This window comes from Melospiza melodia, chromosome 21, assembly GCF_035770615.1.
Source record: "Melospiza melodia melodia isolate bMelMel2 chromosome 21, bMelMel2.pri, whole genome shotgun sequence".
Taxonomy (NCBI): Eukaryota; Metazoa; Chordata; class Aves; order Passeriformes; family Passerellidae; genus Melospiza; species Melospiza melodia.
Genome location: NC_086214.1, coordinates 11,016,344 through 11,030,761, shown reverse-complemented (window position 1 = coordinate 11,030,761; position 14,418 = coordinate 11,016,344). Strand labels below are relative to the sequence as shown.

The 14,418-nt window shown below is 41.0% G+C and overlaps 1 protein-coding gene across 6 annotated transcripts in view; it reads left to right on the top strand.

Annotated features, from left to right (window-relative positions):
- The window catches only part of NCOR1 (nuclear receptor corepressor 1), a 55,742-nt gene that overhangs the window by 6,107 nt on the left and 35,217 nt on the right, over positions 1-14,418 (top strand). For 3 of the 6 annotated variants that reach the window (XR_010030240.1, XR_010030241.1, XM_063173937.1), the window contains exons 1-5: positions 7,156-7,288; positions 8,543-8,679; positions 10,194-10,389; positions 11,326-11,508; positions 13,374-13,487. Coding sequence is in view for 4 of the 6 variants with exons in the window: in XM_063173937.1 (XP_063030007.1) it covers positions 7,181-7,288; positions 8,543-8,679; positions 10,194-10,389; positions 11,326-11,508; positions 13,374-13,487 (738 nt within the window). In the remaining 2 variants the exon portion in view is untranslated. Of the gene's footprint in view, positions 1-4,840; positions 4,966-7,110; positions 7,289-8,542; positions 8,680-10,193; positions 10,390-11,325; positions 11,509-13,373; positions 13,488-14,418 lie in introns of those variants that run through there. The other 3 variants (XM_063173940.1, XM_063173939.1, XM_063173938.1) reach the window with 2 other exon arrangements.

Sequence of the window (14,418 nt, the reverse complement as noted above, 5' to 3'; positions counted from 1 at the left end):
AAACCTGTTATTTAAGATGAAGTATAACAATGTGATCCTGAGATTTGGCAAGAGTTTGGATGTAAATCACATGTGTAAGGATGCAACCAATTTTCCTTTGGAATGGCAACAAAAATTGCTTTGGATGACTCTTAAATACTTATTTAATATTTAGTGTTCAAAAATTATTACTTGAAGTATTTTAAGCAGCTGGTTACCTGTGAATGGGGAATCTTTTCCTATTAAAATGTGGAGTATAAAAACCTATTTTAATTGTTTTGGCTCCCTTGTTGGAGATGGAAAAGTCTCCTAGTACAGAGTCAGTGTGACATCTTGAATTGACAGCTGTAATGCTCCTTAACTTGTGTAATTGGCTAAATTAAAGTTTACCATGTGTCATGGAGAATATGGCAGGCACTGCAGAGCTTTGGATGTTCAGAAATCAGATTATATTGTATATTAATGGAAATTTCAGAGTGTGAAAAGGGTTGAATTCAGATTTTTGGGCTTTTCTTAACATCTATTTTTCAAATACTCCTGTTGGTTGATTTATATGATGTTAATAATTAATGGGGAGATGTTGTTCAGTGCTGGTAGTAAAACAGCCCTACAGATGTAACTTTTGTACTGTATTTCTAGCAGGGATAGAAATAATGATTTTTCCATCAATAACTTTGTGAGTACAACTGAATGAGATTAAAGTTCTTGGGAATTTATGGTGTATTGGGGAATTTATGGTTCTGTCTGTCACAGAAGAAGAAAAGGCATTTGCACATGTGGAATTGTCTTGGAAAATTCAGCAGTGAGTTCTTCTCAACTTGGAGAAAATACATTCATTGTTTCTGTTCATTCCAATAGCATATGTCCTTGTGCTTTGACTACAAGCTTTTGAGAATTCTGCAGCATAAAATTGAGTGCAAAAAGAGTGAAAGAAAGATTAGAAAAAGTGTGGAAGAGGCCCTGAGCTTTGGGGTTCCGCCTGTGTTCTGCAGAAATGGGAAGCACAGGACTCTGGGGCATATTTAAATGACCATTATTCAAGTTGTCTTTAATTTTAGTTTTGACCTTTGAACATTTTTTTTGCTTGTAGCACAAAACGAATTTTTCATCTTTTAAAGGGTATGCCCAGCAGATTTTTATACTTTGCAGTTCATCTCATCTGTAAGCTTGGCCATTGTAGCTGGAATGCAGATCCTTCAGTTTTACAGCACAGAATTATCTTAAATCTGCTCAGGCATCAACCTTCTGGTGGGTTCTTGACTGAAAACCTTCCACCTTTCAGGATTGTCCTGTTGATTTTGTAGCTTTCATCCCATCCCATCCCATCCCATCCCATCCCATCCCATCCCATCCCATCCCATCCCATCCCATCCCATCCCATCCCATCCCATCCCATCCCATCCCATCCCATCCCATCCCATCCCATCCTATCCCATCCCATCCCAATTTGCAGAATTTTGTAGTCAGGCTTCAGGGTTGACACAGATCAGTTTGAACCTTAACTTCTTTACTTTGTCACTAAATTTCACCATCTGAATAAATGTCATTTGGCTTTGCTGATGAGTGGCCACTGAGGAGTGACTGAAGGACTGGTGAGTGCTCTGGAAGTGTTTGGTGATTTTTTAGGGAAGATTTTCTAGATTGTTAAGGCAGTGTGAGCTTGCAACCCTACTGGTAATGTTTGGGAGATGATACTCAGCCTTGTACTGTGACCAGTAATTCAAAGAAATAACTTTTTCTATGGACCCATTGAGCTATTTTTAGCAATCTGTCTTGAATGGGCATATTAGTGTTTTCTGGTGTGTGACATATCCCCAGGATGCAGACTTGATATTTTTGTTTGGGTGTCTGAACAGGTTAATGATTGCCTGGTAAAACAAAATATTAATGAGAAGATTTGTTTTGCAAAGCTGGCAATACACTGAAGGGTTTTCCTTATGTGACTCTTGACTTGTAATTTTGATTTTTTTATGCCATTTGAAGCATTGAGTCTTGAAGGGTCTGTAATTCCTGAAGTCTGCTCAGTGTGATTCAATAGGCTGGTCCATAAATACAGCCTGATTTTGTTTTTTTCCATGAGGTAGTTTCATTACCTTTTGATGAAGTGAAATCACAGAAATAATTATTCACAATATTGTTGTCATGCCTTGGATAAGGCCTAACTGCTAAAACACTCCCTTCACTCTTCATTCTCAAGCCAGAGTAAACTTTGAATAAATATCCCTGAATTCATTTTGTGATTCATTGTGGATCCCCTGTGCAAGGCAGAGCTCCCTTGCTGTGCCATGGGTTACTTACATCAGAGCTCAATTTACTAAAGCTGCTGATTGAAAACCAAAATCCCCCAACTCGGGTTAGACTGCAATCTCATTCTTTGCACTCTTTATATCACACTTAGTTTGCTCAAAAACAAGATGAGGAAAATTCCCAAAAGGATGTGAAATTTAATTAGCAAATGTTGGTTAAGCACTTCAAGATGGCACAAAAACGACTCTGAATGCAGAAATGTCAGCTTGTTTTGGATAGCTGAAGGCAAGCTGAGTTTCCCCATGAGACTGGTCCTTTGTCCATGAAGGTAAGAGTTGGAGACAGGGTATGCCAGCAAGTGGAGCAGGTGCCTGCCCTGCCCTGGGACAGCTGCTCTCAGGTCTGTGTGGCCACACAGTGAAGGCTTTGGGGAACTGCCCTGCTAAAAATAGTCCCAGTTTTTAACCTGCTGTGTTTTTCCAAGTGAGAACTGCTTCTCTCAGGCAGCGCCTTCAAAGTGCTGCAAGAATCCAGTCTTATTTCTGATTCAGGCTTTGACTATTTCCTGGGGAGTCTTTGATAGATTTTTTAACCTTTCTGTGACTCATTTTCCCACATGGCTGCTGAAGATAGTTTGTGCTTCTGCTTCTGAAGCATTTTGAGTTCTGGAGATCAGGCTGAAATTACGCCGTGATTGTTGCCATTAAAATATTCAGTTCCAAATTATTTCCAACTTACTCTAAATTCCCTGCATATGGTGAATGTAAGTGTGAACAGCAGCTTTTAAGGGAATTCTGAATAGGATCTGTTCAGTAGTTTGAGCTGGCCAAAGACAGAAATATCATCATACCTTTAGAAATAAACATTGTTAAATCATTTCCTTGCCCGAGAAGCTCAAATTAACACAAGGCCAAGCATCTCTTCACTGTTCCTGAGTCCATTACTCTTGTCATTGCTTTTTCTCCCCTGGGTGTCTTCCCTTAGCTGCTTCTTTTTTGATTCTTTGCTCCTATGTGTGCTGTAATTTTTTTTTTTTTTTGAATATTATCCATTTGATGCTACTGGGTTTCCTGTTTTGCTGTAGAGTCTGGGAGTGTCAGTGAAATGGGACATTATAGCACAGTTTCTGGCTTCTGAACTGCAAAACAAGAAATATTTCTTTCTGCCCCTTCTAATTGTCAATATTTGATGAGACAGACAATTTGCCAGCCTGGTTGGCAGCTGTATGAAAGTATTCATGACCCAACTTTATCTTTGTGAGACATGAGGCAGAATTCCAGAGTCTGTAACAGCTCTTTTAAACGTTTATATATTTAACCTCTGAAATTTGCAGAATAATATGAAAAGGTACAAAAATACTTTTCTGAAAAATAGAATTTTGCTGTCATTGAGCTGGGTTGGAAGCTGATTTCTGGTGTTGTAATTTATCAGGGGTGCTGAAAATGAAGATGAGCAGCTTCTGTTCTGGCAGGGGAGAGGAAAGCAGTGCAAGGATCAGAGAGGCAGAGAGAGTTAATAAATAGTGAGAACTTTCCAGGAGGATTCTGGTTGGCTTTGGGTAGAGCAAGAGGAGGTTTGTCATGACTAATGAAAGGATACAGCAGGGAGGGAAGCCCGGATGAGGCTGTTTACAGTCTGCACACACAGTCACAGTTTCATGCAAAAGGATGGCTGTATTTGAACATAATCTGGATGTATGGAAATTGGAGAGGTTACAGCAGGAAGCTGGCACTGCCCTCCCTGCCCAGGAACTGGATTGATGAAGAATAATCTGTGTCTGCTGCAAATCTGTGAGCAGATGCTGAAGGGAGAGAGGCAGATGCTTTTGGCTGACAGGTCAGAGGTTGCCTGCAGAGAAATAGGAGTTGAAGTCAAGCACCTCCATCCCCAGCTGCAGCCAGGGAGAAATGAGCAGAATATCAGTGGTAATTCTGCTGGCAAAATTGGGGAAAATTCCCTCCCCTCCCAGCAGAGAGGATAAACAAGCTCGTGCTGTAGGAGCCTGGAAGATGAGGGGTCAGATCAGGAGAGTGTGCAGGCATGTGGATGTGTCTAGCAGGAAAAGGAGGCTTAGAGGGAGGGAATGTTGTACTTCAGTGTCATTTTACGTGGTTGTACTCCAGGGTTGATTTTATCTTGAAAGAAATGAGATCCCATGCAGGATCCCCATCCTTCAGCTCCCTCCCCACCTTGTAATTGCCAATATGTGACCACATGTTTTCCTCTGCTGTTACCCCCTTATCTCTGCTGCTGCTTTGCCAGTTCCCTCAGGGAGGAGGAGGAATGGTCCCCCACCTCTGATAACTTCATGTTTTCTTCTTTCTCCTCTCTGTGGTTCTCACCTCTCATATTTACCATGATTGTAATCTCTAATGCTCCTTGTTGCCTTCCTCTGCTGGCAGCTTCCATTTATTCCCCTTTTAAAAAATTCCACCATGAACATGATCACACTTGCAGTTTTCAACAGGAAAGTCATCAGATTCAATGTTGTCCTACTTATTATGTAAAACTTGCAGTTATCAGGGGGTTTAGGTTGACATTTTTGGATGGATGCAGGATGCTCTTTGTTGTACTCCATGCCCTCTCTCTCATCTTTCCATGTCCAGTGCAGAATCTGGAGAGATGCTCAGGCCCTCTCACTGCAGTTGGTTTTGAAAGATTTCAAGATGACCCCAACCTAACTCTGTGTCCACTGAAGTCCCTGTGAATGGAGAAATGGCTTTTACAGCATCACAGAAAGTGAGCATGGCTTGAACTTTCAGCACCTGGGTTAATGATCAACTTGGGGGTTGACTGAATGTTGTGGGAATAAGGAGCAGATGTGACTGGATAGAGAGAAACTGGGAAGGACCTTGAATCCTGCAGTGGTTGACCTATATTTGTGTGTGACTTTTTTCTGATCCCCTCTGCATTCCCAGATTGTTCAGCTCTCTGCACATGAAACTGCTGAGGGAGCACAGGTTGGGGCATCAGCAACTCATCAAACTGAGATTTGTATTTCCATAACCTTAAAGTGTTTGAGCATCTTTATACCATGGAGCCAGTTCATTATTGATGAATGTGCGCCAGCCTGTGACAGGAGGAGTTATCCCATCAGCAAGCATTGCATGGAGCTGGCAGCTCTGTGCCACAGCTTTTCATTCCATGTCTGAAAGGCAAAGCAGAGGTTTTATTTTGGCTCTGGTTTAGGGGTGCTGTGGGGTGCTCAGGGACAGCTCTCTGCCCTCACATGTGCAGCTGAACCTGCTGCCTTTGTGACACTGTGCCTTGATTAAATGGAAATCAAATGACTCAGAGCCATTAGAGCATCACATAGCAGGTAAAGCTGTGCTCCAATGAATGCAGTGTGAATGATGAGGGATAATAAATGTTAATGGTGCAGCATTCTGTTACAGCTTGTCACTTGGCTATGAATTATAGGTACTATAATAGATGTATAGCTACTATAAATAGGTGTATAGCCACCATAGTGTACTATAAAGCACACTACTAGTGATGTAGTATTGCTTTGAAAGAGTAACTGTTGTCTTCTTCTTTGATTTTTCAAAGAAGATAGCTGAAAATCAGGTTTAAGAGGTAAATGTAAATTTGTCTCATTATTTTGGTAGTCCAACATGTAAAGCTTTGTTTGATGGAGAGTTAAGGAGGAAAAATTTCCTGACCAGAACAGAAATGATAAAATATTACAGATATACTTTAAGATCTGTTTGTATAGCTTGCTCTTTGCTGAGCTGGTTTTGCCTATTGACTGATAATGGAAAATGCAGTTTATAGGTGATGTCTGTGAAATGCTGTGGATTAATGTGCTGTGAAATGCAGCCACTGAGGCAGAGATCAACAGTTTATTTGAAGGTCTGATGTGTCTGCTGGTTCAGGGCAACAGGTTGAGAATTTGCTCCACATCTGATAGAATTCTGGATTTAATACACAGGTTCCTGGAATTGCATCTTTTGAACTATCAGAGAAAAACTTTTTCTGTTTAAAATATATTTATGTCCTACTTTTTTGCTTAGAGCCATAATTTACCTACTCAAGACACTGATGGGGGAGCAGGATTGAATCAGTTTATTTGGATTTTCAGCAGCTGGAGCTATAGCCAGCCTCAGGCATGCTCAGACTTTGCTAGGGAACTTGTCTGGATTGCTGCAGTATTTAAAATCTTTCCCCAATCAGTGTTTGCTCTCCATCTGCAGCTGGAGAATGCAGCAGAGGCAAAGTAGCCATTGATTGTCAACTAAGCAGGATTGTTTTCAGGCTTTGTAGTAATATTCAGTTTTTGGCATCCTGTAGGAGCCAAACTATGCTGGCATTTGAAGCAGAGCTGGTGTTCTGCTTTGTGAGTGCCTTTTTTCCTGACTGCTTGAGTTAAGCTGCTGTTGGATGGTTGGTGGTGGCATTCAGGGCCTGGCTGAAGCACTGGGATTTAGTGGACTGTAGGTGACACTGAGTGCAGCCCTAAGACTACCTGGATCTGAAAGTCACCAACACTTCATGGAACCCAAAAACTTTGTAGAAGAAACAAAAGTGAACCTTATGTTGTGCTAAAGAAATTTACTGTAAATGCAGAATCCAGCTATAGACTTATAAGCTCTTTAAAATTTATTTAAAGTGACCTACTTTTCTAATCAAATTCGAAGTCAACTGCTAAAAGGATGTATTCCGACAATATAATCCTCAAATCTTTGTGTAGACAATGCTGACACGTCTCATTTTGAGCCCATTTAGGACCCGTTAACATGTTTCAGACTGGAGTAACCTATTAAATAAATACATCAGGAAAAAGCTTTTACTGGTAATGGTTGTTTTGCTTAGGTGACTATGGCTGTAATGTATTGTGAGTACATCTGGTACTTCAGTGCTTATCAGCGATCTTTTTCCCTTTAGGCGGTTTCCTAGAAACATGATTGCTTGCTGGTCTTGATCTCGCAGCTTTGTGGAGACTCCTTCCCTGATAATGTCAAGTTCAGGCTACCCTCCGAACCAAGGAGCTTTCAGCACGGAGCAGAGCCGGTACCCGCCCCACTCTGTGCAGTACACCTTCCCCAGCAGCCGCCACCAGCAGGTAAGGACACCCGAGCTGGGCTGCAGCCAGCCTGCTCCCCAAGGCCTTGCCCTGCCTGAAGGGGATTCATTCTGCTTTTTAAACCGAGATAACACAACTCCTTCACATCTGAAAACACATCAGTGTGCCCTGTTGGGAGAGCTGCTCTGTTAAACGCTGGTGGGGTGGCTTCTGCTGTTTTACTCTGCCCTCCTTACCATTTATTAATAGAAACCTCCTGGTTTTATCATTGCTTTCTCATGGTTTGAATAAATTCAGTAAGAGTTCTGTCCCTAAGCTTCTGTTGCAGTATTGGGCAATATGGAGAATCTCTGTAAGTTAAATGTGGTACTTGTCAAAATTCTGTGCAAGGTGGAGAATGTGTAAAAACTTGTGTTACACTGATTTTTTTCTGAAGTAGCTGTACCAGTGCTGCTTGCTGAGTTCTGCTGGCCAGAATGGGAGTGAAGGATTTCTAAGGATATCCAACTTGCTCATTTCTGCCAAGCTTTTGTTCTGCCATCCTGTGCTCTGTGCTGTGCAGGACCAGCTGTTGGCTTTACAACAGTTCAGGTTTCCCTCATTTTCATTACATTCTCCTCTTGCTGCAGATACTTTGGATGATACTTTCTGCTCCTTCCATGTTATCAAAAAGAAATTAAAAAACTGAAGCTTTTTGGTTTGCTCTGTGTTTATTTTTAGATAATTTATGAAAACTGCATCTCATGGGTAATGATCTATTGCATGTCTTGTAGAGCTTCTCATCAGTCAGTGCCAGCTGCATATAATTTTTAAAAGCAAGTAGTTGATCACACAAAAATACAAATAAATAATCTTGTTCTTCACTTTGCTTGTAAATTGTAGCAATTGGAAGATGCATCTTGTGTGACTCTTAGTCCTGATTAATAATGTCTGATATAAAAATGTCTTGAGGTGGTAACAAAAGAAATTGCCTCGAGGTTGCTCTCATTTTACCACTTTGCAGTTGGATGTGCAAGACTGATTTTAAAGGATGTTTTTGAAAGGCCATTCATCTGCTTGCTGCTGACTCATCCGTGTTTTGTTAGAAGTTGCTAATAAATGAGGTGGAATTCCCAGTATAAATATTTAGTCTCTTTAAAGTTTATTTAAACCTCAGAACTGCCATTCGCAAACATTTTGTGAGCCGGAATAAGCCTTTCTCAATCTGGAGTCACTCTGTATTCAATATCTTTGGAAATGACCATGGTCAGTGGATGCCTTTGTTCCTGCTAACAGCAGAGGTGTTCCCCTCAGGAATTTGCCGTTCCCGACTATCGCTCCTCTCACCTGGAGGTCAGCCAGGCCACGCAGCTCCTGCAGCAGCAGCAGCAGCAGCAGCAGCTCCGGCGCCGGCCCTCGCTGCTCTCCGAGTTCCACCCGGGCTCTGACAGGTGAGGAGGCTGATCTGGGAGGGTGGGAGCTCCAATCTCATCCCTGCAGCTGCTCTGGGGTTACCTGAGGACGCAGAGTGGGCAGCAGCAGGGAATCAGATGCTGGAGTTTACTTTCACTTTGCCAATATCTTCCTTCCCAGTGGAACAGGTCAGTGCATGGGGGATGCTGAGGGATGATCAGTGTGCATCATCATTGCTGTAGTGCTGTGCTACTTCAGACTTCATTGTCTGAAGGTTTTCAATGTCAAGCATTCATTTGAAGACCACTGAATGTTCCCTGAACATCAAATTCAGAGATTAAAATCCCACTGCAGATCAGAATAATATTAACTGGATTGTAGTAAATTAGCAGGAACATGCTTCTCTTTAGAGAAGAGATTAAAATATGATTTATGCCCTCAATTCTTTAGTGTGTTAGGCTGCTGTTGTACAGTCATAGGTAAGTGTTAGGGCCTGTAACAACCTCTTATTTTCTTGCACTTACTGCTTGTACAAACCTTCTTTTGCCTTGGACTCTTAGTGAGTATATCTGCTAGGAGCAACTTTATATGCAGGATTACTGCTGGAGGTTTATTTTGGCTGTAACTGACCGATCTGCTTCTGAACAAATACCCATGATGAATGTTATGTAAATACTGGTCTGGCTTAAAATCTCATTAGGATATTCCCAGAAATAACTTGATGATAGTGAAATCTGGGGCTCCCATATTGCCTTCATCTCGTGTCAGCAAAATGTCAGTAAGGCTCTGTTTTAGTGCTGAGAATCACAGCAGCTTTTAGAGTTCTCAAAATTGAGTTTATAGCAGTAGTAAATCACACCCCCCCCCCCAGACTGTAAATTTGTAAAAGCTTATTTGGTAGCTCTGGCAAACTGCAGGAAACTGCTGCTGTCATCTCTTCAGTGGCACTTCATAGGAAGATGTTGAAGCATATGAGAGTCTTTTATGGGCATCCTGTGCACTGCTCTGGGAGCACCAAGTGATAACTGTTGGGCATTTTTCTGAGAAGGAGGAGTCTTTAAATGACTCATGGATTGAATCAATGACTGCTTCTGTCACAGAGCAGCATTTTAGTTGAGATCAAGTTCCAAACAGACTCATGGCTCATCTCAAGTGTTCTGTGTATATTTAAAAATTATTTGGCTGCAAAAATTCAATAATGGAGCTGTTGTGGCAATCTTCAGTGAAATATCGTTCTGTGTTTTTCTCATGGATTTTTGGTGGGTTTATACTTTGAATCAGATCTTTGATTTGAACAATATCCTTGTAGCAGAGCTGAGTTTCTTTAAGGTTGTTTAATGATAGGAGTGCCTTCAATTTGAGATTCAAGTTCACTTCCTATTTTCCAATGAATTTTAACTGTTGTATTTTTGAAGTCATATTTAAAAACATTTATCTGCTTTACTGTTTAGAAGGAGCTTCATCAAATGACATCTCCTTTAAAATTAAAAAGCATTGAAGATTCTTCTCATATCAAAAATGCATATTTTAACAGTTAATCTCTTCTGTTTAGGCCTCAGGAAAGGAGAACTGGATATGAACAGCAGTTCCATCCAGGTCCATCTCAGACTGATCATGATTCTCTGGAGTCCAAGCGACCACGTCTTGAGCAAGTGTCTGATTCCCATTTCCAGCGTGTCAGTGCAGCCACTGTCTTGCCTTTAGTGCATCCTCTGCAGGAAGGGTTGAGGTCTGCAGATATTAAGAAGGTAAAGCCATTTGCTGTCACAGTGCTGAAGGTCTAACTTTCTGTGTTGCTAATCAGACTTCTTCTGTTAGATAATTTTTTTGTTTGTTTAGGTTTTTTCTTTAATCCCAAAAATTTACACATTATCAGAAGCTGTGATCATGAGTCAGTGTTACTCTTTTACACAGTCTGACTCAAACACAGTAAATAGACTGGAATTCTGAGTTGCCACTACATTCTTAAGTCACTCAAACCTCAGTTGTAAAATGATTGTAGCATAGTGCATGAAATATTTCTGCTTTTCAGCTGGCAAATCCATGCAAGTCCATTTTTTCCTGTAATTAACATGGGACTGAATAGTCAAAGTACTTCCTTCCACCCCCTTTTCCCTTCTAAGCATTTGAAATGAATCTGCTTATTTACATAACACTAATTATACTTGTGACTGTCTCATTTTGGCTAAATCTAGGACAATCTAGTTTGGGGTGGGTATTTTCTATTTTAGATATTGAATATTAGAGCTAAATTCAAGAGAACTTCACATTTATAACCACAACTAACTCCACATGTGCTTTATAAGGCTGGCCATGATTATCTTCAAGAATATTCTCCTCAGTATAGGTGCAGAGTATTGAGGTGTGGCTCTCAAGTAACCCTCCCTTTAAAAATCAAAGTTACTGTTCACATTATGGAGATATATTTTAAAAGGAAGGTGTTTGGGTCTTATTTTGCCTTCAAGGTAAATATTGCAGTATGGTGTTTTAAAAAAACCCCTAACTTTGAAATTACAGTATCATAAAAGATTTAGAGCATTATGAAAACTTTAATTGGTCTCTCAACAGAGATATAGATAATTGGAAATTGTTGTCAATTCCTGGGTGTTTGGTTACTGGGCACTCATTCCCAAGTTATGACTGATTTCCTCTCTATCTCCCCCCATCTCCTGTCCCCATGGAAGGACCCAGCTTTTGGAGGAAAGCATGAGGGACCATCTTCTCCAATTTCTGGTCAGCCTTGTGGGGAGGACCAAAATGCTTCACCTTCCAAGCTGTCAAAGGAAGAATTGATCCAGAGCATGGACCGCGTAGATCGCGAAATCGCCAAAGTGGAGCAGCAGATCCTGAAACTGAAGAAAAAGCAAGTAAGCACAGCAGGCACTGCTCTTGTTTTCTGCCAGTGAGAGGTGTGGAAAAACCTCATTTGGTGATGGTGAATTTTTTGGTTACATGAATCAGATGAAGAAGTTGAAAGGAAGGGTTATATGTGTGATTTTGTTTTAAATAAGTTGGATGCCACACAGTTCTAAACATTTTTGAAAGCAGGAGAAAGCCACGTAGGAAGAGCAGCAGTAGATGGGTTTATATTTGAAACTGCTGTGAAACAAGGGCACTGTGACTGTAATTTCAGCTTCAGAGCTGCCTGCTGGCTGAGGGGAGGATCATCTTTCTTCTTTTGCAGTCTGTGCAAGGGGAGAATCCCTTGCATGCATCTCCAAAACCAGAGCTTGTACAAAAGCCCCTGGATCATCTGCTTTCCTAAGGGCAAGACATCCTCACATCTGGAGCTAAGGCCAGCCTTGGGGGAAAGTGTAGTAGGAGAGGTGCAAACAAACACAGAGAGCAGAGAAATAAAAAGGAAATATCACTTTGTTTTTGCATGGCCCTGGCCATGCTTTGCATCAGAGATCTGCACTTCAGCCACTGGAAGCAAAGGAAGTGTTTGCTGGCAGAAGTTGTTGCTTTCCCAGGAGCTGTTGTGGCCAAGTAAACCCACCCTTCAATTGAGGCATCTGTTAGTCATTGACAAAAACAAAGTCCTTTTCCTTTTCTGACTTTCAAAGATCCAGATAGAAAAAGTGCCAGCTTTACTCTTCTAGTTGGAACTCTGGAGGAAATGAGAATTACTTTGTAGGATTTGTTAACTTGTAGGTCCAGGATAACAAACAGACAATTTATGGTCTGGAAGTGTTTAATTATGTCTGAATTTTAATGAGCTGTAAAGTGACCTCCAGCAGAAAAACAAAAAAGGATGTCACTGAGTACCTGTTTGTGTGGTAATGATGCTTATCTCTCTGTGCACTTTTCCACAAAATCAGCAAGTGCTGTGCAACTCATCTCTGAAGGGTCATTTGTGCACATTTGTCTGTGATTTAACTTAAAAAAACCACAAAGTTGATGTTGAAATAACTGAGCCCAAGTCTTAGGGCATTCTGCTAAAATTTTAGGGAATTCTTGCCCAGCAATGTAGCACATTCTAACCAGGACTCTAAAGCAGGATGGATCCCTGGTGTCAGAAGTTCTTTGCTGTATATTTGTGGCAGGCACAGGTGAAGGATATTTTAAAAATGAAGATGTCACTCAACCATATTTATTTGATGTGAAAGTAAATCACAGCAGTAGATTTAGTAGGGAAGGTAGTAGTTAGCTAGGAAAGGAGTACAGGGTGGTTTTTTGCTTTTGTTTTTTTTTCTTTGCTTGTTTGGTATTGTAACAGTCCTGGAACTTTAATGCATGTGGAGTGGTTTATTTTTGCTGTGAAGTACCTTCAGAATGATGTTCTCTGTGGCGTGTTAGAAGGACTTTTGTACCTTTTGAAGCCATAAGACAGCAGTTATGGTGACACTTGAACATCTACAGTACAGAAAGGCAGCTCTGTGGTTTATGTCCACTGTGAGAAGGCGACTCTGATGTAACTGTTCTCCAAAGTTGATACTTTTGTTTACAGTTAAATGATAAATTACAAAGTGACAGTGGCTTTAACTGTCAAGCTGAAACAAGACTGATTCAAGGCAGGTGAGTCTTGTGCACAGGTAATTTGAGTTACCAATAGTACAAAAAATAGTCTTATTATTGTCCCTGAGGGCATTAAAACCATTTCATTCATTCCTTGTCAGTGCAAAACAACACAAGAGGCAGTGCTGACTGATCAGCAGCGTATTTTATCTCTGGTGACTAATTACTGGTGGGGGGAGCATGGATGGCTGATTTTCTTTCTTTGGTCTCTTAGCAACAACTTGAGGAGGAAGCTGCGAAGCCTCCGGAGCCGGAGCGGCCGCTGTCCCCTCCGCCCGTGGAGCAGAAGCACCGCAGCATCGTCCAGATCATTTACGATGAGAACCGGGTGAGTGCCTGCCCCTCGCCCAGGCCTCCCTCTGCCCCTGAGCTCACATTCTTTAGGTGTTCATGCACTTCCATGGAGCAAATCTATCTGTTTTACTGATTTACCCACCCCTCTTTTGCTGTTTGTTAGCTTCTTTAAATGAAAGACATTTTAATGACGTTTTTATTCTCGAGCACGGGAGTCTTCCTTCGATCTTCCTTGGGTCTCATCCTTGTGCTGAGATGCATGAATTATCTATCCTCTTATATATCCTCACATATATATCCTCTTAAGTGTGTGATATGAAAAATGCCTCAGAAATTCATCTTGAATTCCTCACATGAGCTGACAAACTTGGCTGAAGACTCTACTTTTAAATTAGCTGAAGAGAAAAAACTGCATATGTTGTAGGATTTTTTGCCTTCTTTATAAACTCTGACTTCTGGCACTTCATATCTGTTCATTTATCCAAATCTTAAGTAGTAATATGTGGGTGAATTATGAGCTTGTGTTGTTTAAGTGGTGAGAAAAGTTCAGGAGCTCAGTAATATTGCCAACAGTAACAGCAAAAATGCTTCCTGCCTTTTTTTTCCCATGGAAGTTTGAGATTAGGGACTCAGATATCTGGGGGTTTTGAAAGTATTGTGATCTTCTGTGAGAGTGCTATATGTTTGTTTAATTTCCCAATTTTGTTCTGTAGTTTAGAGGAACAGCTAACTTCTATTACAATAGATTGGGGTTTTTTTTAGGAATTAAAATCCCCCTGCAAAACAATGCTAGATTTTGTACAGTACAACTGTGTCCCAAGCATTCAAGCATGAAAGGAGGGGTCAGAATTATTTTGTGGTTTTCACTTGGTTTGAATGAAGGACCTTTGACACACTTTGTGTGTTTATGTACTCATGGATTCACACTCCCTGATTTGGCAATTGGAGAATTTTAGTCTCTTCAT